The following is a 25,271-nucleotide window of genomic DNA, read 5'->3' as shown; positions in this document are numbered from 1 at the left end:
GATCTGGACATGTGACCGCTCGAATAGAGAGAAGATACAGGCATACAATAATGACTCATGCTTTCGGTAATTCAGCACATCTTTTAATTACGGGAAGAAGTGATACTTAATACTTATGGGTTGTTATGTCAGATGAAGTCGGTTTTGGGAAATAGATGATGGTTATACAGCCAATTCCTTCAATTTCAATGTCAATGTCAAGTTAAAAGGCCATTTCATGTATTTTTGTTGTTATATATATATATATATATATATATATTTTTTTTTTCTTGAGTTAGAAATTCACAATAGGTACTATATAGGTTAATGACCGGTTTTAGAGCTGTTTTTAATTTTTTTGGCATCAGACATTATTGGATATTTAATTACTCATTTCCTCTATTTTTACATTTAGATTGCCTGTACAATTTACCCGTCAGTTTGCCTTTAAAAACATTTAATAAGAAAGCTGTTCATTAATAAGTTAAAGTAATTAAAAAATTACTAAATAAACTATAATGTTTATTTCATGGAAGGTTTACTTCTGACATCTCTTATTCTGTTAGAGAGAGAAAGAGAGTAAAAGAAAAGAGAATGACGAGTCACACTGGACCAAGAGCAATTGGGCATCATCTACAAAGGTGAACAAGGTTAACTCTATGCTGAAAACAAGCCACTCTCAAATCAATGTGAGGGTCAAAGACCAATGAGCAGAAGTCTTGAAGTCTTTAAAAAGCTAGTTGCGGTAAAGGCATCATCTTCATCCAGCATCATCACCTATGACCATGTAACAAATTTCAAAATACAAAAAATATATTCTTATAATATATATATATAATATAACATTATATATCATAAAGTAGATGGGCGATAAATCGATATTGAAATGTATCAACAAAAATTAGCCTAATCCACAATATCGATTGTAAACATTTGACAACAACATGCCAACTAACCACCAAAGTTAAAGTTTGGTTTAGCTTGAAGAAATTATAACAGAAATAAATTACTATTGTATAGTAAAAAGTTCTCAAAGTAAAAATAATAATGATCAACGTAGTAATCTTTAAATATATTGTATTATTATTTTAAAGGATTACCATAAAATTCAAGATATTTTACTTTATAAATGTTTTATGTCTGTATTATGTCATTAATACATGTATGTCATTGTGTCAGTATATAAGTTCTGTAGTGCAGCACTGTATTTGACGAAAAATAACAATATGTTTTAAATGAATTGTTATATTTTCATTTGACTACATTTTTAAAACATTGATTAAAATCTTAATTTTTTTATGAATTCATTTCATTAAACACAATTTCTGATGATATTTGTATTAAATAACTAAACATAGAATTCATGGCCTGATTCAGATCAGTTGGACGTGGCTGTGGTTACACGAGGTAAAAACTATATAAATATTGTTTTTTTTCTCACACAAACCGCTCGTTTCGTGTCTTAAGCCATCAATGAGTCATTAAATCATGTTTAAGTTTGACCTCTCTGTGCATGCTCTTTGACGTGGACCCCCATACCTGCATTATATGACTGACAGACAACAACGGTTTGACCGAAAAAAAAAGTCAAAATTGAAAATACTGTGGAAACAAAGACACCTACATCTTGGATCCCCTTGAGATAAGCTAAAACATATCAAAAATTTATTTCAAAGTGAACTATCCCTTTAAGAGGTGTAAAAAGCCATCATCTGAAGCCCAAAGTGTATTTGAAAAGGGTCTCTGTTGTTCATTCGATAATGAACTGCAATGCAAGTAGCATTTACTGTATGTTGTATAAGCATTATACAAGCACGCATATTCAGGTCGCCCTGTGGCACCCTAAATAACCATGAACCCAGCGTGGGATGAGGCCAGATCTCTCACCTCTACACCTAGAGATTTGCACCAGGACGAATAATGCTGTAAAAGGCCTGTGGGCAGCTGCTCTCCTAAAGGTTGAGGAATTGAGTTACTTACACTGTGCTGAGCATTTGTACAGTGACAGCGGGGTGTTAATGTACCGCACACCAAAAGCTGGTTAAACGCAAAGCTGTGATGGAATATTACACATGGAGGAGATTAGTAAAACTTCCTGCAGGTCTGTAAAGTGAGACGGTCTTCAGTATATAGGTGGAAAATTGAACTGCGTGCCATGGAAGACACACGGGTTTGGAAGGTGACGACAAACTGTCATTTTTTATTTAATAATGAGCTATTTCAATGGAAATAGACTTTCTCTGGATTTTTGAAAGCACATAAGCAGAAAATATCACATAAGCAATACTTCCATGGAGTCTAAGCCCTCCCCAGGCAAAGTAGGCCCAGGCAAGTTTCAAATAGCCCTTTCCTCAAGACCAGTCCAGACTAATCCAGACAGATCTGAGGCATGTGGGCCTATGGGATGCTTTGGTCTACTCTTCCACTTCAGCAACTTCTGGCCTGAAGGACTCAGGGTGCTTCAAAGAGCAAGCTCAGTCTTCAAGTTTCAAAGACTCCCAGCTGAACTCCCAGTTACTGGACCAACGTGAAAGTAAGTGAACGGTAAAAAGACAACACCAAACCAATAAGACACAAAAATCGAATAAAAACGTTAAAGATTTCCAAAACCACAAAACGTTTCTCAGAAGCCAAGCCAATAAAAATCCTTAACAAAAACAATTCATTTAAATGTTTCATGCTAAAGGCCTGTTCACACCGGGACGAATTTCGCGTGCGTTATTCGTCAACATCGCCCCGTGCCAATGAGAGTGTGCACACCGGCGCGTAAAAGCGTCATTTTTAATGACGGGTTTTAATGCATTTTTATTTTAATGCCTCGGGTTCATTTTTTTAGTTTGAAAACTATCCGACCAATGAGATTGGCGCTTTTGCTCATGTGTTTGGAGCTTCTGAAGTTACAGTAAAACACAACTTGGGGGCGCTCAAACACAAAACGGTCTTGCCGAACACACATATGCAACGGCGAAGAAGATATGCGCCAAGCAGCGTCGCCGTCTACACAGCCAGGAAGAAATAAGACGAGGAAGATGCAAGGCAAGATGAATGTAGACCTGCTGTTCTTGGTGCTAGAACATAAAGAACTATATGACAAACGCGACAGGGACTACAAACATCTTGATAAAAGAAAACTGATATGGAGTATGGTATTGCAGAGCAAACTGGCACCATCTAATGTCAGGGAATGAAATCGCATGTTCACTCGGCTCATCGTCAGCGAAAATCGCTTGGGTGTGAACACAAAAAACGCTGACGAATAACACGCACTGATATTCGTCCTGGCCTTAAAGCTTAAAACTAGATTTGTTGGGCCATTTAAGAAGTACATTTAAACAACACATACTCAGGGAATTTTTTTTTACAAATGCTATCACTGGGGTAGTACTCTATCAAAAGGTATTAAAATATAATATTTATGCACTAATGATATGGATTTGACTGCACTGACGCTATCGGATGAGAACCATGGTTGGGAACCTTTCAACTGTGTGTATTTAACCGTTTAATGCTACGTTCACACCGGACGCGAATAGCGCGTCAGGCGCGAATGATTTCAATGTTAAGTCAATGCAAAGACGCTTTACGCGCGTGAAAAATTCCTGCAGCGCGAATGAGGCGTGGAGCGAGGCGCGGAAGACGCGAATACGCCTCATTCGCGCGTCAAGTTCGCGCGAAAGGCGCGAATTGAGCGTCTAGCGCGTTACGCGCGAATGATTCAGTAAGTGCCATTTGTGCATTCACGCGTTTGACGCGAATTCGCGTCTGCCGCCCGAGTTGAAAAATTTGAACTTTGCCGTGAATTCGCGCCGCGTTAACCAATCAGGAGCCTAGCTGCTTGCTCACGTGGTGAAGTGTCTGGATGCTTCAATAAATTATTTTGTTAATATGACTAAATGCATGGTGGGATTATGCACAACAAAGCAAATGTTTTATCACTTAAAACATTATTTCTATATACGAGACATGTTCATTTTGTATTGAATGTTATTCATTCCATAGCTAGATTATATGAAATAGTATTATGTTGTAAAGACAATCAACATATGTGCATAAATTCGTGTCTGGACGTGAGAGAGAAAAAAATCACAGGACAGGTTAATAACTTTTGAAGGCTGGCTCTATTTATCATCAAAACAAAAAATAAATGACAGCTAGATTAGATGGATGAGGGCGAGGGTGATCCTCGCTCCGATGCGGGACAACATGTCATCAAACTGGGCGCGGGACAGGCGGAAGTACCGCTGACAGCGGCCGTCATCCAGCGCAGCTCCTGGAGCGAGCAAATGGTGAAACTCGCCAAACGGTTCGGCTCTGAAGGGTCCGGTGGACACAAATATACGGCGACGATGATCCCCACGCCGCTGTTCTGCTCTCCAGAGTAAATACAGAGCGGTAACTCTCTGGATGAATGCTCGGTCGACATAAAAACAATGGCCGCCAACGGATTTCGATTCTGACGCGCGTCACGCGCGTAAATTTCGCTTCAAACTTTTGTTTTTACGCGCGGCAGTTTCGCTCTTGACACGCGAATTAACACAAAGTGGTCAAGCGTCAAACTAGGCGCGAATTTGACGCGCGATTCGCGTCCGGTGTGAACGTAGCATAAGCATGCAACCGAAGACTTGACTTGTATACTTTAGGGCAAGGGTGTCTAATCCTGCTCCTAGAGGGCCAGCATCCAGCAAAGCTTATCTCTAAACCCAATTAATCACGGCTGCATCAGCTAATCAATACCTCCAGGAATACTAGAAACGTCCAGGCAAATGTGTTGGAGGTAAACTGGCAGGAAAGAAAATGATAACTGCAAGATGTACCAATGCTCATTACATCAAGACACTTAAGCTGGTCTCACCCGTAATTTGTTTTTCGTCCATTTGCTTCTCTTCACTCGGCACCTCGCTGACAGGCTGATGAGGTTCTACGTCTTGAACTTTGGCAGGCTCAGGATCGTTGTTTGATGGAACTAGCTGTGCGTCTTCCTCAACGTCCACATGTGATTGAGTCTCCGCCTGGTTTCCTTCTGCATCCGTGCGCACAGGATCTGATTCAAAGCCGGCGTTTCTACAGCTGGAACATATGTGATCTTCTTTGGGCTGGGCATTTGCGTGACCTTCACACTCTGGGTGGAACCACCTGAAAAAAAAAAAAAGAGGGAGCCAATGATTCACATTTTCACTGCATCCCAAATCAGGTTCCAGATATGGAAAATCTTTGGATCTGCTTAAAGCAGGGGTGTCCAATCCTGCTCCAACTCCAATTAAACATACCTGAACTAGCTAATCAAGGTTTTCCGAGGCACACTTGGAGCTAAACACTTCAGGAGCAGGTTTGGACACCATTGGCTTAATCCTTTTCCAGAGTACAGATCTTTAAAGTAAATGTACCTTTTGCACTGATGGCAAGAAAGCAGGTCTTTGTGGGCTTCGGGATCTACGTCGCTGGGACATGAGCAGGGGAGGGTAGTGTCCTGTTGATCACCACAGTTTTGGCAGAGTAGGTTGTTGTGGTGCCATTGTTCACTGCTCCGGGTGCCACACTCAACACACATCCGGCAGTTCTACAAAACACACAGCTATGATTAGCTATTAGAGCCCGACTGATAAAGGATTTTGAAGGCAGATACCGATACAAATATTTTTGGCTTTTAAAATCCGATATTCCGATATATCGGCCGATATTTTGTTTTTTTATTAAATATTGTTGTATTTCACACACGTGTAAAAGAAAAGCTAACTTTTCTGCACAAGATACGTTTGATACTTTTTCTCTATGTCTAAATGTTCACTCCTCGCAAGTATAACTCACATTTTACAATGCAGGGACTGTAACTAGAGATACTGTATGATAGTAATAAATACAGTAATCATTACTTTATTTAGGCAGAAAAAGTTCATTGTGGTTTCCAAGCTCATTAATGTTAACGTTAGCGGTCTTCCACTGATGATACTAGTGGCATTAGCTAGCTTTGTGGTTAGCTAGTCTATGATGAGCCATAATTTAGCAATAGATGACATCATACTGCAAATTATAAAACATACATTTTCAATATAACAGGCCCAGGAGAGATGATTGAAGCGTGTTTCATCCGTTTTTATTTTTTAAATATTCATTTATCGGCCATTATATTTTGGAAAATGCCTAATATCGGCCGATAATGTTGGCCGGCCGATATATCGGTCTGGATCTATTAGTTAAACTGCATTAAAGAAATGGGACATATTTTGTCATGACAAAAACTAAGTCTACCAGAGCCGCCCATACCTTACACCTCCAGCCGTTGGTGGGGATAGAGTCCATAGCCGGCTGCATGCAGAAAGTGTGATAGCCTTTGTCGCACATATCGCACACTAACATTTTAGTGTCCTCTCCAGGCTCCCTGAAAAATACAAGTAGACAGTTAATTCTGTACAACTGATTCCATTGGCTCATCATTTCTTAAATCAATGAATCTCCATGGCTGTGTCTACATTAATCCAAATACATCTGAAAACGCTTTTTAAAGACGCTCTCCCACATGGATACATTTAAAAACGTAGTTTTTTGCATTGTAATGTGGACTGGGGTATTCCACAATGACATCTATGACACCAATAGATATCTATGGTTATACCATGGTGCTATATTCACTTGCATGTTGCTTAATCTTCATATTACATTTCTGCAAAGATGACATTTACTCGCAACTGTTGTCCTACTTCAAAACTTGGGGGTAATTGCGTTTTCAACCATACATAGAATGGCGATTGAGTGTGACCTGGATTCAACAGTAAGTGGTGGGATATGTTTTGCTAGTAAAATGATTGTGCCAGAAAAATAGCATGAGAACTTTATTACATCTGGTCTTTCTGTATCATATGACTCAGTGAGCTTTTATTACATTTTACACATATGCTGTAAGATGATTTAAGCATTTTCCAACATAGATTAGAAGATTAGCTTTTGGAAAACGACAGATGTCTCCACTTTCCAGTTTAACGTAGGCATAGCCTATGTCACCCATCAGATTTTTATACAGCATTTAATTGAATGTGTCTCATTAGGGGCTGTAAATTAAGAAGACCATATAAGACAAGAAGAGAAGGTGTCTGTTTATTCCACTGAAAAGCAAAACTACTGCAAGGATATATGAACAAATAAAGGTGAGCTATTGAGGATTCATCTTCAGGAATGAGTAACAGCGCAGGCACGCCATACAGACGGAGGAGAATAAAAGGCAAAGCTAGGCTGCAACTCACTTGCATGTCTGACAGACTTTACACTCGGGGCACTGCCAGCCTGCCCTCTTCAGAGGAGTGACGCTGATGTCCAGACACATGCCGTGGTAGTGCAACCCACAGCTGGTGCAAAAAAACTGGTCCAGGAGATCCCCGGGGCTGTCGCACAATATACAGTTCGACTCCTCTTCATCTGAGAGAGACAGAGACATGAACCCTATTTACCATCTAAATCCAAGCTTTTAGTCTAATTTTGCACTATATAGTGCACATTAAGCTCACTTTACCTAATCGAATCCAATTGACAATCATTTATACAATTACATTAAATATTTAATTATATTACATATCCAATTAAATATCCCATATTGACTGATACGAATAATTAAAAACGATGTAATATTGTCCGATAACCAATATGGTATAGTGCGTTCCTACTACTGTTGTCTGGTCACCAATGAGATCCTATGGGATTTCTGATGAAAACAACAGAAACATCTAGAATGTTCAGGCAAATTAGATTTCTTTGGCCACAAAAAAGCTAAATTAATGAGTATCAAATTAAATGTGGCCAGTAAGATTTTTTTTATTATTATTAAGAAATCAATACTTTCATTCAGCAAGGATGAATTAAATTGACCAAAAGGGATGATGTGATAAAGACTTTTTATAATGTCACAAAAGGCATTTTCAAAATGCTTTTGTTCCGAGCTTTCTATTCATCCGAGAATCCTGAAAAAAATCTATCACAGATTCCACAAAAACATTAAATAACTGTTTTCAACACTGATAATAATAGGAAATATTTATTGAACATCAAATGAATGATTTCCGAAGAAAATTCAGGTTTGGCATCACAGAAATACATTACATTTTAAAATATATTAAAATAGTAAACAACAATATTTCACAATATTACCATTTTTACTGTATTTTTAATCAAATAAATCCAGCCTTGAAGCATAAGAGACTTTCTTCAAAATCTAAAAATGAGTGCCGTCCATCGATTAAAAAAAAAACGAATTAATCACAGATTTTCTGTAATTAATCGCAAATTATTCACACCTAAGTATTTAATATATTTTTATGTTGTAATACTTTCACATTGAATCTCCAAAAAAATGTAGAAGTGTCTTAAAGATATTAGAAGACAGAATATTTAAAATGTTAGTTTGATGGCATCTTTTTACTATATATGATATGGAATAATTGAAAGTTATAATTTTTAAACATTTAATAGGCTTTAAAAAACATAACAACTTTAATCTTCAAATAAACCTATTGAAATAAATGTCACATTTAGTGGTGGCTTTAATATATAAGGGCTCAAATCTCTAATATAAATATCAGATTTTTACTTGTCTTGCTTTTTTTTTTCCCCTCATACCTTAGAAACAGTGCTTTAAGATTTCCAGGTAGGTGAGGTCTAACAGATAAATATAATAAAAAGAAATATAATATTTTCTGTATCTGCACACTGCAGTCTTCACTGCATAAATTATAAATTAAATATACATTAATCCATTTTAAAGCTACAAAACTTATTCAGTCAAGAGTGATTTTCTTTTGTTCTTTGATTAAAATTGATGACAGACAGCAGCAGGTTCATTAGGCTGCTGTCACTTTACGACCTGACGCGGATCTGACTATTTACGTTCATTTAACACTTTTTTACTAATTTAAGACAGTGGATACTCGAGGAATACAAAACAGGAATTGTGACATAATTTTGTCCAAATATTTATGTAATGAAAATTACAACATGTTTTTATATTACATCAAGGCGTTGCTGTACAAGAGTGCATAAATGAATAGTAATAAAGACAGCTCTCACATTTGCTGACGGCCAACTCTATGTGCTCTGTGCACAGGACAGAGCGCCTCCTGAAGTCCTGAAAGGTGCCGGCAGCCCCCGCGCAGGGGTAATGGTACGAGCGATCACACCCCTCCTCACAGCACTTGATGGATGCTCCAAGGCGCTTACAATATGCACAATGCTATAAAAGATGAGACATAATTGATGAGACACTGACAATGCAGACTCCAGTTTTGATGCTAAAACATGTTAAAAGAGGGGGCACAAATTATTTTAACACAGTCTATAGTCCTTAATTGAAACCTTACATGCATAAACTGCTCATCACAAATCAACATTCAAGCTTTCATTTCTGGGAACTAATATTAAACCAAACAAATCTATACAATGAGACATGAAAGCTGACAGTTTAATGCCTGCGGTCAGACTAACAGCTAGCGAGAGCTGTGACAAACCACATCGATGACAGACTGACTGAGGTGTAATTATCCTATTATGCCTGTAATCTCCCACAGACCACAGAGGAGAGGGACCAATTCACTAAACAGTTGCGTAGCTATTGTGTCCAGTATCTCAGAGGCCTGCGTATTGAAATGAAGTCACTTTGATTTAGATGTGCAGTAAGACAAGTGCACTGCCTTTTAAAGAGCTGATTCTGGTGTCGAAATGAGAGTGGTGCAGCTGTATAGACCATTTCACAAGATGAAAACAGCACTGGTCCAGAAGCACTTCCTGTTTCAGCTTTTTAACACTACATAAAAGCTGGGATAAAATACAACCAACAGAACATTTAAAACTGAATCAAAAAGTTAAACAAACATCTTTAAGATGTTTTCTTTACATGTGAAATAAAGAAAACAGTTACACACTGAAACAGGAAGTGCTTCTGGACCAGTGTTGTTTACATCTTGTGAAATGGTCTATACAGTCAGAGCAAAGTATGGCAGATTGCAGTAGCCTGCTGTATCCTCCACAGAAATCTGCTTAACAGCCTGGAAGACTGTTGCAATTAGCTATCACAACTTAAAATTTAGCATTAGAATAACTTGAGATAACTAAGTCACTTAAAGGGTTAGTTCACCAAAAAAAAAAACCCCGTAAGACCTTCGTTCATCTTCGGAACACATATTAAGATATTTAAGATATTAAGATCGCTCCTGCATACAGTCCATAGGCTTCTTGAGGGACTGGCTCTTGCTGTCCCCGAAAAGTCATTAAAGACATCGTTAAAATAGTCCAAGTGACTACAGGGGCTCAATCTTAAGTTTATCAAACGACGAGAACACTTTTGTGCGCAAAAAAACAACAAAAATAACGACTTTATTTCAACTATTCACTTCCTTCTCCATGAGCCTGTAAGTCAGTTAACGTAGTGTGATTGCGTAGAGCTACGTCACACGTAGGCTCACTATTGGCCGACGCTGGTCATGTGTGTGTGATGCGTGTGACGTACAATAACAGAAGCTTACGCTATTAAACTAGTAACCTGACTCGCGCAGAGGGAGAAATAAACGAATAGTTGAAATAAAGTCGTTATTTTTGTTGTTTTTTTGCGCACAAAAGTGTTCTCGTCGTTTGATAAAGTTAAGATTGAGCCCCTGTAGTCACTTGGACTATTTTAACGATGTCTTTAATGACTTTTCGAGGACAGCAAGAGCCAGTCCCTCAAGAAGCCTATGGACTGTATGCAGGAGCGATCTTAATATCTTAAATATCTTAATTTGTGTTCCGAAGATGAACGAAGGTCTTACGGGGTTGGAACAACATGAGGGTGAGTAAATACTGACAGAATTTTCATTTTTGGGTGAACTAACCCTTTAATACAAATGTCACATTTCAAGTTGATAACCTTTTTTTAAAAAGATGAAACAACAAATTATCTTTTACAATGCGACGAGCAAATCGGGGCATTTACTGGATTTGCATAATGCCGTTAGTGAACTGGGAGAACCGCTGTAGTCAATACTTGTATCCCTTAAAACTCATTTTTTATCACCAAAATGGCATATTTGAAAGTTTTTTTTCCTGTGAAAAAAAAATTCGACATGCCTTAAAATAAATTGAATGTAACTCTACACCCTTGCATCATAAAGTATATGTGGATATATGAATATGCTAATTAGCCCATTCACTCACACCTCACAACTCAGGTAAATGCTGCACAATGGTATCGCTATTCACAAGTCGGACACATAACGGTAATTCATAAGATTAGCCTTTTGCTTGACTATGTTATCAAATAGCTAATAATGTGTTGCTAATGTTACACAAACCATTTTCCCGTTCGACAGCTGCCTTCTAACAATCATCAGAAACGCTCTGAACAACTCGGAACATCAGTGGAGAAACACATATAGTTCATCATAACATCGTAATACATAATACACCCTCTATATTTATAAAAATGTACCCGATTTTTCATGTCAACAGAAAAATAACCTGTCTTCGCTGTTAATGACATGCCAAATTCCGCCGGCACTGACCTGATTGGTTACAAGGTCATTTGTGATGTCAGAAACACCAGATATTTTTGAGACTGTCTTTGGTTCACCGCAGTTTTAAAGAGAAAATACTCAGCAATGGTGTTAACTTATGAATTTTTGCATGGTTTGTATTAAAGCATATTAAAAACATCACACAGGCATATAAACAACATCAAAAACTTGATTTTCACCACAGGAGGACTTTAAACAACGCAGTCAGTATGTATGAATAAATCAGCCATGATTTTTCCATACTTTTATCATACGTAAACTATTATCATACTTAATGTATGCTCTTAATATGGGGTTTAGTAAAGTAAATGATGACAAAAATGTTCATTGGCTCAATCATATTTATCACCATAAAAAAAAAAATTCTCATCATATTTATATTCTCTCCATACGTTTCACCACACTTGTCAAACTCTCGGTATTAGTGTTATCAAAAATACTGGAATTTTTCATTTTGATATTATACCTTGAAAAATATACAATTTCGGAACCACAGGGAAAAATTGCCACAACACAGCATCTACATTAATTATATATATATATATATATATATATATATATATGAAGAGTTCAGATGCAAAAGCCTCTAAGTGCCATTTGAAATTTTCTTCTAGAATGATCATTTTTATCAAGCTTGTATATTTAAGTTCAGTGATTTCACTGAAATGGCAATGAAGATTACCTATTAATTGTTATTTAAGTGAAATTACTGAACTTAAATATACAAGTTTGATAAAAATCATCATTAAAGAACATTTCAAATGGCATTTAGAGGATTTTGCATCTGAACTCTTCATATATATATATATATATATATATATACATATTTACTTAAAGTAAATATATATATTTACTTTAAATGCTTATATTTAAAGTATTTTCCAATCTAAGTGGAATTATAAAGTAGTAATAATAATGATCATATTGTTATTTTTTTATAATACAGAAATAAGTAATATTTTGAATACAAATAAATTCCAAAATAAACAACAATCCCCACATCTACCCTCATTAAGCGCCTGCAGCACTCAACAACCACTGGCAAAAACCAGCAGCTGGAGCATGCAAGACCTCAGACAACACAAGAATGGTGAAATGATAATGGCTGTTTACAAAAACAATTGTCACTGTGGCCTCGCTGCGAATTACATAACCTTTCGAACCTTTACTATGAGAGCGGTTAGACGATTCCTAATAAATATTCAGGGGGAGCAAAAGAGTATAATTCCTTAGAGGTCACACATCTCAGCTCTACGGTGACATTTCATTAACTCCAGCCGACACTGCAGGTTGTTTCATGGGTTGGGTGACCCAAGTGTACTCTTCTCAAATGTTAGGTTCCAATTTGCATAAACTACAACTGTAACCTATAACATCGTCCAGAAAACACTTACGTATTTCCCTCTGAAAACCAACACTAGGCCAATGTTCCTTTTTTTCTATTTGAATCGATCTGTTCGGCGTCTCTGTCCATCGTCCTGCTTAATGAGCTCCTCGGAAACCAGATGTACGCTAAAAGTCAACCAACACTGCGAGATGAGTCCAGACCTGACATGTCCTCAGCCATCATGTTTACAAGCCGCTCTCCGCGTCTTGTTAACTGTGCATTTTGTTTCACACCTCAAGTTATTCAGCACCCACAGCAAATGGATTTTGATAAGACATGCCTTCGCGATTTATGCACATCCATCTAAGGGGGATTCCACTTAAGCATGTCAATCTGGCGAGCCACCCATACAAACGTCCAAATCACACACACCTATTAATTGAGCTCTCCGCTGGCATTTACCACTAAATGCAGCATTGCTGTAAATTCACAAGATTAAATGGCAGAGCTCTATTAAGGAATGTGATTCGAGGGGTTGCTGCATGGGGGGTGTTAAGTGATGAAGCTGATGACGCCGCCGCCCCTTTGAGTGCCGTGACCTTTTCTATTTCACAGCTGATCAGCCGTTGACCTTTAGCAGCCAGTTAGATCCCTCATTCAGCTCTAGCCTTTCACAGAAACGCAGCAGCATGGCCATAAGAGTCGTATATGAAGAACTCGAACAGGTGTCATTAGAGTGATATTAAACAAGAACAGAGAAAGAGAATGCAGAAAGAGCGAGAAATAGTCAAGTCTGCAAACTGTGGATTATATTGGAACTAATTCTTTGGTTTGTGTCCATAAAATAATACATTTAATTAGTTGAATATTAAATGAACTGGATTATCAATAAACAGTAATTATGAAATAATTAATTTAGACAAAAATCATTTAATTACTATAAATCGTTATTCTTTACTAAAACCATTAAAATTGTTTTTGGTAACTGGGATAAAGCTGAAATAAAATAAAATATGAAAATCAGAAAAGTTGCCCTGACAACTAAGTCAAATATAAAAGAAATAAGTTGAATAAATAAATAAATAAATAAATAAATAAATAAATAAAATAAGCTGAAACACTAAAATCAATTGAAATAAAAATAAAGCTAAACAGAAATTTATTAAAAATAAAATAAAAAATAAATAAAAAGCAGATAATAGGGGCCAGAATCAAAAACCCTACATAATCTGATGTCCAGCTTTGCTGGAAGCCATTAAGGAAAGATAGCTGTCATGAATAAAATTAAAATACAGGCACATTATGCTCAATCAATAAAAGAAGGGGGAAAAAACACCATTACGAGAGAGCTGAGCATTTTAACCTTCATTTGCATAACCTTTCAAGTACTCCAGTGAGGTGATGTAATATCTGCATGAAGTTTACAGTCATTATTTTATTCACGAGTTCTTGCATGCTGAACATGAAAGAGTTATCCCAGCATACCTCTGTGCTCCCTGAGTGGATGGCTTTGTCCACGTTTAGCAGTGATTGATCCTCCGCTTGACACACAAAATTTGACCACAACGCGCAGCTTTGATGGGCCCAGCACTGACCTGCAGCACAAGAAAGTTGGACAAAGAATTATAAATTTCATAATTTACTCATGTCTTTTCAAATGTTATTATATTCGTTTATCTGTGAAACACAAAAGGAGTTTTTTAGTTATAGTTATAAATCCTGATTTCAAATCGCTTGAGAGAAACCTTGGTTTCTTTATAGACCCCTTTTGCGCCGACGTCACAGTTACATCACGCCGCTAGCTGGAGGCAAAACAAAGTGAAAACTGGAGGCGGCCAGTACAAACCAGCACAGATTCGGCTACATAATAAGGAGCTTAAATAATTGTTACTTACTATTATTAAATGTCATCTTATTGTGTTGTTTGGTGCAAGAATCGATGAAAAATGAATATGCTGTAACTGGAATTTTTATTTCTAGAAAATATTCACAATGATTAAAATCGCACCGTAATGTCACTCTTTACATGTTGTGGTCTCGGCGCTGGCTCGGCAGAACTGCGGATCGTACACACAAGTCTTGTACAGGACCATATAGGCATCTAAAGATTTATATGCCCTCAGTTTCTCTTTACGATCGGTTACTTTATAAGGTAGGTGTAGAAGTCAGGCCACTCAACCGAGGTAACGTACTTTAATCCTGTTAGATCGTCCAAGCAATAAATGAGCGTGTAGGCGGCTACGGGTCGGCCAATCTGGTTCCGTCCGTTAAAATTAACTTTTGAAAATAACAATCGCGGTCCTGGACAGTGAGTGATCTTACACATTAAAATAAAATCTGGTTTTCTCCAGTCATTGTTAAAAAACAAGCTAATAAAACTTGCTAACTAACGTTACTGAAGCGGCCAGAGGGATTGTTCTGCCTCCGCCTAAGCTCCGCCCACATAAAAACGTCACCATGTTTATAGAAACTACACTTTCTTCAATAAATTCTTTATTACTTAAAAGTAACACTCAAAATTTAAGTCTAGGCAACATGCTTTATACAGTTTGCTTTTCTCTGAATGTGCCTTGGTGAAGTGCTTACCTGACTCCTCAAAGAGTGTTCGGACGTCAATGCCGTCTGGCAGGCCGACGTGGCGGAGCTCATCCCAGAATCTGCCTCCTGCTTCCTCTGCCCCGACACTGAAGACAGACACAGAGTGATTAGTGGTGATCAGGTTTTATAGTCTTACACCAATTCATAACCATGATTATCTGTTTGTCCAACCAATGGAAGACAGCTAAATCTCCAACCTCAGGGGAATCACCTGTTTTAAACAAACGCCGAACAGAGGAGAGTCTGCTGGCAAAAAAAAAAAAAAAAAGCGCAACAAAGCTCGTAATAAAACAAGAATCCACATTGGCTTGCAGGGCTCCAGACCAACATTTGAGAGCATTACCACCGGTGCCACTAAGTTCTACCAATGGTGGCACCAGCACCTGATTTGGCAGTGCTGAATCCACAAATGTACTCGCACTGCCAAGAAAAAGTGTTGCAAAACCATTGGTTGCACTCTGGAGCCCTGGCTTGCCTTTTTGAAGGTGGCTTTTATTTTTGGTGAGTAAAGTATTTTATTGAATAAGCACAACCAAAACAATGTTCTTCCACAAAATGCAAACAGTTTTGTTTTTTTAACGGATAGAGGGCCAAAAGTTACTTAGTGCATTTTTAAGACATTTCATCTTAATATGTTGACCAATATTTTGGACCAATGAGATTTCACTGTGGACTGGCTTCCCAGAAAGATGCGACTAAAATGGAAACCATCCGAATGTTCCATTGCTAAAATGTTTGTCACAGTTGTAGCTGGTTTGGACAAAAACTCAAGGTGCACTTTGTTTTGTCATGCCTTGTTGGGACATGGTATCAGAAGAGAAGGAAGAGCAAATGAAGATGTGTCAAACCAACGATGGAGTTAATGAAAAGATCAAATGTTATATCAAGGAGCAATAAAAAATGGACAATTTCTGTAATAACATTTAATAATAGTGAAACCACACTGCCACAGAAAACAAGTAGCATTAAACGTGGAACATTTACAGAACCATTATTGGTAGGGCACCAGCTTATTTGCAAAATATGCTAGTACACTTTCAGAAAAAAGGTACACAAGCGGTCACTAGGGCTGTACCTTTTCAAAAGGTACCCTTTTGTATCTAAAGGCTGCATATTGGTACCTTAGTGGTACATATTAGCACCTGAAATGTACATATTAGGACCTAAAATGTACATATGAGCACCTAAAATGTACATATTAACATCTAAAATGTACATATGAGCACCTTAAATGTATTAACATCTAAAATGTACATATTACCACCTAAAATGTACATATTAACATCTAAAATGTACATATTACCACCTTAAATTTACACACTAGCTCGTGAAATGGACATATTAGCACCTATGTACATATTAGCACCTAAAATGGACATATTAGGACCTAAAATGGACATATTAGCTCCTGAATGGACATTTAGCACCTAAAATGTACATACTAGCTCATGAAATGGACATATTAGCACCTAAAATGTACATATTAGCACCTAAAATGTACATATTAACATCTAAAATGTACATATAAGCACCTAAAAATGTACATATTACCACCTAAAATGTACACACTAGCTCATGAAATGGACATATTAGCACCTATGTACATATTAGCACCTAAAACGTACATATTAGCACCTAAAATGTACATATTAGCTCCTGAAATGTACATATTAGCACCTAAAATTTACATGCCTAAAATGTACATATTAGCTCCTGAAATGTTTATATATAAGCACCTAAAATGGACAAAAGTTTACCTTTTGAAAAGGTACAGCCCCAGTGACAGCTTTTGTACCTTTTTTTTCTGAGAGTGTACTATGTCACTCTGCCAAATATTAAATTAGATCACCTGCATCTAAATCCAAATATTCCCCAAACAATCTGTCTCTGGCTGCTCTGCCACGCACTTACGATGGAATAAGCAGCAACATTTGCATTTCTACATTAGCTTTTACCAACACCTGCATATCACTAAGTCACTGTACAGTGTTATAGAAATAAAATATTATATATAAGCCACTTTTTATTTGATATTAGTTAAACAGCACATCATACTGTACTAAATTCAATTAAAAAGTGTCACAGCCCTAATTTCTATAGACCATATATAGAGTGAGGTGAATGTGTACATGATCTCTAACTGCTGGCCATCATGAAACACTGGCACAAGGAGAGTGTTAATTTATTCTTGACATTAAGGGACTGGAGGGGTTTGACTCACAGCCATTTTAATTTCGGTATTGGGGGGGGGGGGGGGTGTTGCGTGGGATGGTGCTGATTGATTAACCACTTACACAGAAATGACTCATCGTAAACACATCATGGGGCAAAAATGCATTCATCACAGCTCGGAGCATCTCATTATACCCCTCCCCTATCCACCTGCTGGGACGGCTGACATATACGAGGGGTCAACTGTGATTTCAAACGCAGAGTGTGCTGCTGACTGACATTCTATGTAATCCCATGACAATAGATGAGGGTGAAACGAAATATAATTTCTGAGTGCCGTATTATTTTACCTAGTAGTGTTCATACTGTAAATACAAATGGGGTTTCAGGCTATATTACATAACCCAACAACGCAATTAAGGCAAAATCAATAGCATGAGCATGGAAACCAACACAAACAAACAGGTTTCCATAAATAACACTTTAGCTACCATGCAGTGGTGAAAATTTATAAAAGATCTAAATGTGACCTGCTATGGTTTTTTTCTTTGCACCACAGTGACACAAAACGGAAGTGGGATGTGCCCGAATAAAGTTTTCGGCTTCAGGCACATACCTATAAATGATTATAATGTGTGTCAAAAGGGGGGAAAAAAACAGTGGGCACAATATTACAAATTTCTACAGAAAAAAAAGAGACTAATTGACATAATAAATAAATAAATGTCATAATGGAATAAAAAAAAAACATGCTGCTGTAAATGAAGCAAAAAAATCTCTTTAAATTGTGTTTTTCCACCATTCCGACTAGCACATTCAGACCCGCTGCTGGATACTGCGGGCCACAGATGACAAAGCTCAGCAGGGCTGGCTAACCGCCAACATCAGACTGGCAGCACATTACGTCACACGTGCCCCTGGGAGACGGCTGATTGGCTCCAAAGAGCCAAGACAAATTAGGCAGCTGTGCGAGAGAGCAGGGAGAGGGCCCTTTGTTGGACTGAGCGCATGCTGGGGCCGGCGTCTCACATCTCGCTCTGTGACTCCCAATAGCTGCGGGGTAATGATCAGCTAGGGGAGTGCGCTCGCAGAGAGCCACATATGAAAAGCAAATAGCCAACAGCCATGTGTGTGTTTATACCTTTCTGAATGAAGCACAGGCCGCGGGATTTAGATCTATCCGGGTAACGTCATACTATAGCACTATGTCTTTAAATGTAAATCAAGCATGACAGACGTTTGCTTACATGCACGCGTGATACAAGCTTGATTTTTTTTTTAATTTATGCCAATAATCTTTTATATACACCTACAGTGACCCTAATAATTGCTGATGAAAATTCAGCTTTGCCATCATGAGAATAATAAAATATATTAAAATGGTAAACGGTTCTTTTAATTTTTCAGAAAATTACTGGTTTAACTGTATTTATCCATTAAATATATTACATCATTTGTGCCGAGGAGCATTCAATTACTTAATGAATCATCTATGGGCACATTAACGTGCATTATTGAATATATATCTATTTATTGATTCCTTTAAGCTGCTGAACATTTTAGAGGTGTGTTATTGAATACATATTTATCTATTGATTCCTTAAGTTGTCAAACTGATAATTCTATGTCACTTTTTGCTTTTTATTTTTAGGTTTATTCTATGTTTTGTTGTGGTTATGTTTATTGTGGTTCCCTGAGTGTAAAACAAATTCCCCCTTGGGGCAATAAAGGTTTCATTCATTCATTCATTCATTCAAATATGCAATTGATAACATACAGTCAGTTGGTCAATTTCGCAAAGTAAATAAATGGGCAAGCTCCAATTTCTAAATGACAACTTGCACATTTATGATATTAATTTAATTACTCAATTATACACTGTGCTGATAATTTACTCACCCCCCATGTCATCCAAGATGTCCACGTCTTTCTTTCTTCAGTTGAAAAGAAATTTTCGAAAAGAAGGATTTTCTCCATATAATGGACTTCAATGGGAACCAAACGGTTCAAGGTCCAAATGAGAGTTTCAGTGCAGCTTCAAAGGGCTTTAAACAACACCAGACCATGAATAAGGGTCTTATCTAGGACCCTTCGAGTCATGACTCAAAAAAAGATTCGTTCATTTTGATAAACGAGTTTGAACAGGAGAGTCACGAACGCTCATCACAGAACAGAGCAAGGCGAGAATTTGTGCTTATTTTTATTTATTTTTTAAATGGCCGATCGTTTCGCTAGGTAAGACCCTTATCCATCGTCTTGTGTCGTTTAAAGCCATTTGAAGCTGCACTGAAACTCTCATTGGGACCTTGGACCGTTTGGTTCCCATTGAAGTCCATTATATGGAGAAAAATCCTGGAATGTTTTCATCAAAAACCTTAATTTCTTTTCGACTGAAGAAAGAAAGACATGGACATCTTGGATGACATGGGGGTGAGTAAATTATCAGCAAAAGTTTTTTTAAAAGTGAACTACTCCTTTAAGTTTCAGGGCTGAGAAAAATAGTATGTTTTTTGCTAGCACTGCTCTATGTTACAGAGAAATACTAAACCATAGCATTTAATATGTAAATTAATCGCTGTTGAGAAAAAAAAAAGAAAAAAAGGAGACCATCTGAACATTTTAATATCTTATTAATAAACTAGTGTTTCAGCTGCAAAGATGAATTTGATGACACTGACTTGCCATCTTCCGCAGTTTAGTGCATGCACCTAGAGAGAAACGCACATCAGTAGGTGAAGTACTAATTTCGGTTATTTAGGTTCAGGTTTCAAAAGAAAAAACATTTTTGAGGTTGATGAATAATAGGCGAACGTTTGGATTTCCTGGCCGACATAATTACCACATGGACCAGCCCTGTTAATGATCTGTCCGTCACGGACTGCGTGACTTTGCCACTTCCTGTTGAGTTTTTATCTGCATCCTACCGACTAATTAAAATTTGACTAGGCCTCTTCTCATCGATTAAAGTTTAGTCGACTATTAAGGGGCAGCCTTAATTTCTGAAGAATCATGTGACACTGAAGACTGGAGTGATGGCTGCTAAAAATTCAGCTTGGACACCACAGTAATAAATGACATTTTAAAATGTATTAAAAAAGAAAACAATGGTTACAATAGTTACATTTCACGATATTATTGGTTTTACTGTATTTTTGATCAAATAAATTTAAAAACATCTTACCAACCCTAAACTTGTGAAAGCCAGTATACACTCCTACTAGAAACATAGCATGGCTTTAAGTGACAATGAACAGATACAATGTGCTTTAAATCAAAGAATGTGGGATAAATAAGCATTTGCGAAGACGACACAAAGGGTCACTTTAGGACGAATACTGTTTGCTTCCCATGAGTCTGTCTCCAGGATATTAAGCAAAAACACACACAAACTAGAGCAATGAGTGCAATTTTCAACTGGAATGATCCGTATTCAGTCTCTGCCTGAAATTTCATCCAGATGAGGGTGATTCAACCAGTGACGTCAGGTATGCCTGTAACAGCCCTACCGTTCAGAACAGCCCTTACATACACCGTCACAGAGAGTGCAAAACACACACACACACACACGCACATCCTTTGCCTCGTGTGACACTTTCCTCTCTCTGACAACGGCCAATACCATCTGATCTATTTCACAGGCGCCGACCGACAAGAAGAAACGTAAGATTTAGCTGAGCTCATTTAAACATTACACTACACATCACAGCTGATATCAAATGACAAGCCCCACTCGCCCCAGCCAATCAGCTTACCTCTCTGGGCCCCTGTGTCTCCCTGATTGGCTGGCAGCCCCACTCTTGTCATCATGGTCATGGCCCTCTTCTGTGGAGGATTGTCGGAGTGGAGGGTCGTATCCGGGCGTGACCCTGAATGGCTTCAGATCCCCCTGGCCCAACAGGCTTCGACCACCACAGTAACAGAAGGCACAGAGCTGTTCGCTGTGAGGAGATGAGAGGAATGCGGTTAGCCAATGAAACGAGATTCCTTTAAGACCCACTGTAGCAAAATTGCAACACTTTGTTTAAAACAACAAATATTCACTCAATGTTTAACATAGAAACTATATATAACAGCAGCTCACACTTCGGCAGGAACATATTTACAACTGACCCAATTGACTCCAACACCCTCGGTCAGTGCTTATTCAGACTAGCTTTACAGAACATCCCATAGGAGTGAATCTGTGGAAAGGATGTGCTCATAAACTTGAGTTTAATGGATATTATTTTTAGTTGGGTTGAAATTAATTGTGACATTGCAAACCATTCTATTCTAACCAATCTGCCATTTCTATTTAAAGAAATTTCACAATAACATTATTAAAAACTCAGTATAGGTATTGAATCAAATGTATCTCACTGTCAACCGAAAATTTGAGTAAATGTATCTTTGGAATGAGCATTGATACATTGCAGATAAGAATAAAAAATAAAATAATAATAATAATAAAAAAGTTATATCCTTTCCAGGTATCTTGTACCTATGAAAGCTTGTTTCCGCCACTGAATAAAAAAAACAATAATAATAATTGTCTCACAATTGCGAGATATGAAGTCAGAATTGTGATAAAGTTGCAATTGTGAGAAATAAAAGACAGAATTGACACTTTTTTTCTCACAATTGCGAGTTTACATCTCGCAATTCTGACTTTATAACACATAATTGCGAGTTTATATCTCAAAATTCTGACATCTTTTCTGAAAACTGTAAGATATAAACTCACAATTGTGATTTATCAGGCCAATTGTAAGGGGGAAAAAAAAAACCTTTCCCCCCTCAGAATAGTTCACAATTCTGAATTTATAACACGCAATTTCGACTTTATATCAATCAATTCTGACAATGTCTCGCAATTCTGACTTTATATCTCACAATTCTGACTTTATATCTCGCAATTCTGACTTTATATCACACAATTCTGACTTTATATCTCGCAATTCTGACTATATCACGCAATTCTGACTTTATCTCGCAATTCTGACTATTTCACACAATTCTGACTTTATATCTCGCAATTCTGACTTTATCTCGCAATTCTGACTATTTCACACAATTCTGACTTTATATCACGCAATTCTGACTTTATATTACGCAATTCTGACTTTATATTACGCAATTCTGACTTTATATCTCGCAATTCTGACTTTATATCTCGCAATTCTGACTTTATATCTCGCAATTCTGACTATATCACGCAATTCTGACTTTATATTACGCAATTCTGACTATATCACGCAATTCTGATTTTAAATCTTGCAATTCTGACTTTATATCTCGCAATTCTGACTATATCACACAATTCTGACTTTATATCTCGCAATTCTGACTATATCACGCAATTCTGACTTTATCTCGCAATTCTGACTTTATATCTCGCAATTCTGACTTTATATCTCGCAATTCTGACTTTATATCACACAATTCTGACTTTATATCTCGCAATTCTGACTATATCACGCAATTCTGACTTTATCTCGCAATTCTGACTTTATATCACGCAATTCTGACTTTATATTACGCAATTCTGACTTTATATCACGCAATTCTGACTTTATATCACGCAATTCTGACTTTATATTACGCAATTCTGACTTTATATCTCGCAATTCTGACTTTATATCTCGCAATTCTGACTTTATATTTCGCAATTCTGATTTTAAATCTTGCAATTCTGACTTTATATCTCGCAATTCTGACTTTATATCACACAATTCTGACTTTATATCTCGCAATTCTGACTATATCACGCAATTCTGATTTTAAATCTTGCAATTCTGACTTCATATCTCGCAATTCTGACTTTATATCACGCAATTCTGACTTTATATTACGCAATTCTGACTTTATATCACGCAATTCTGACTTTATATCACGCAATTCTGACTTTATATTACGCAATTCTGACTTTATATCTCGCAATTCTGACTTTATATCTCGCAATTCTGACTTTATATCTCGCAATTCTGACTTTATATCTCGCAATTCTGATTTTAAATCTCGCAATTCTGACTTTATATCTCGCAATTCTGACTTTATATCACACAATTCTGACTTTATATCTCGCAATTCTGACTATATCACGCAATTCTGATTTTAAATCTTGCAATTCTGACTTCATATCTCGCAATTCTGACTTTATATCTCGCAATTCTGACTATATCACGCAATTCTGACTTTATCTCGCAATTCTGACTATTTCACACAATTCTGACTTTATATCTCGCAATTCTGACTTTATATCACGCGATAGTGACTTTATATCACGCAATTCTGACTTTATATCTCGCAATTCTGACTTTATATCACACAATTCTGACTTTATATCTCGCAATTCTGACTATATCACGCAATTCTGACTTTATCTCGCAATTCTGACTATTTCACACAATTCTGACTTTATATCTCGCAATTCTGACTACTTAACGCAATTCTGACTTTATAACAAGCAATTCTGACTTTATAACACAAATGACTTTATCTCAGAATTGCGTGATATAAAGTCGCAATTGTGTGTTATAAAGTCAGAATTGTGAGATGTAAACTCGCAGTTTTGAGGAAAAAAAGTCAGAATTGTGAGATAAAAAGTCGCATTCTATGGCGGAAACAAGCATTCCATATGTACCAGTGTTATATTATTATATGTTACATTATTATATTTTAGTTGATTTCCATAAAATTGCTCTTAAAAATTCCCAAACACAAAGATGTACCATGCATTAGAAATGAACACAAGCTCGTCCATGAAAAAGTTTTTAGAAAGGACAGGTATTTGATCTGTAATAAATCCAAATATTTTATTTAATAAAGCAAAAACTGCTGTGAAACCATGGCTGAAGGCCGTTGTCAGACTTGATTGTGTTTAAAGATGAACGTAATGGGCTGTTAATAACTACAATGATATATTTCTGTCATTCAACTCTTGGGAGATTAGTATAGTAATAGAGATTGGCATGTATATGTCAATGTTAATGTATTTGGTCTTGGTCCATGATAATGTTCTGTTTGCTTTAAATGCTCAAGCTCTTAATACACTGTTGGATTCTGATTGGCTGTCAATGTTTTTATCATTTAACTGGGATTTTTTTTTTTTTTTAATTGCTGTGAAGGTGATTTCTACAGTATTGTCTATCGTTGTCATTCTTCTAATTTATAACGATTTTTAATTCAGATAGTTTGGATTCAGAACAACATGAACAACATTTGTTCTAAAACAAAATATGTATAAAGTTAATTTTTTATAACTTGTGGCTTTCTAAAAACAACATTTAAGGAAGAATATCAACAATAACAATAAAATATTTGATATATTTAAATTTGCACCATACATTTTTAATGAATGAAATACACTGCAATAGATTCATATCTACCTGAACACAAAGGAGAAAAAAGTTGCAAAACCAAAGTTTCTAATACTAAGAAGTATGTGGGAGTGTTAGAATTCACACATGCTGTGTCTAACTGAAAATGAGGGAAAAAAATCAACAATTAAACCAGAACTGCACTATATCCTCACTGGAATAAAAGTGAGGAGACAGCTTTGCAAAATATAGCTATATCACATTTAGACACAACAGATTCGACAGTGAAATCACGGCCAGCAATACGAGTAATTCCTATTTTACACCTTTCAGATGAAAATGATCACATCATCATGACACTAAAAAACTGCC

The 25,271-nt window shown here is 36.9% G+C and overlaps 1 protein-coding gene across 8 annotated transcripts in view; it reads right to left on the bottom strand.

Moving 5' to 3' along the window:
- kmt2cb (lysine (K)-specific methyltransferase 2Cb) overlaps positions 1 to 25,271 on the bottom strand; it is a 118,912-nt gene that overhangs the window by 66,691 nt on the left and 26,950 nt on the right. For all 8 annotated transcript variants that reach the window (XM_039677731.2, XM_089131420.1, XM_089131422.1 and 5 more), the window contains exons 5-12: positions 21,354 to 21,539; positions 15,418 to 15,515; positions 14,317 to 14,426; positions 9,028 to 9,190; positions 7,215 to 7,386; positions 6,241 to 6,355; positions 5,364 to 5,536; positions 4,832 to 5,112 (exon numbers count right to left, since the gene is read on the bottom strand). In XM_039677731.2, coding sequence (XP_039533665.2) covers positions 4,832 to 5,112; positions 5,364 to 5,536; positions 6,241 to 6,355; positions 7,215 to 7,386; positions 9,028 to 9,190; positions 14,317 to 14,426; positions 15,418 to 15,515; positions 21,354 to 21,539 — 1,298 coding nt within the window. The remainder of the gene's footprint in view (positions 1 to 4,831; positions 5,113 to 5,363; positions 5,537 to 6,240; positions 6,356 to 7,214; positions 7,387 to 9,027; positions 9,191 to 14,316; positions 14,427 to 15,417; positions 15,516 to 21,353; positions 21,540 to 25,271) is intronic.

This window comes from Pimephales promelas, chromosome 5 (assembly GCF_988280905.1).
Source record: "Pimephales promelas chromosome 5, fPimPro1.hap1.1, whole genome shotgun sequence".
NCBI lineage: Eukaryota > Metazoa > Chordata > Actinopteri > Cypriniformes > Leuciscidae > Pimephales > Pimephales promelas.
This window is presented reverse-complemented; position numbering and strand designations above follow the sequence as displayed.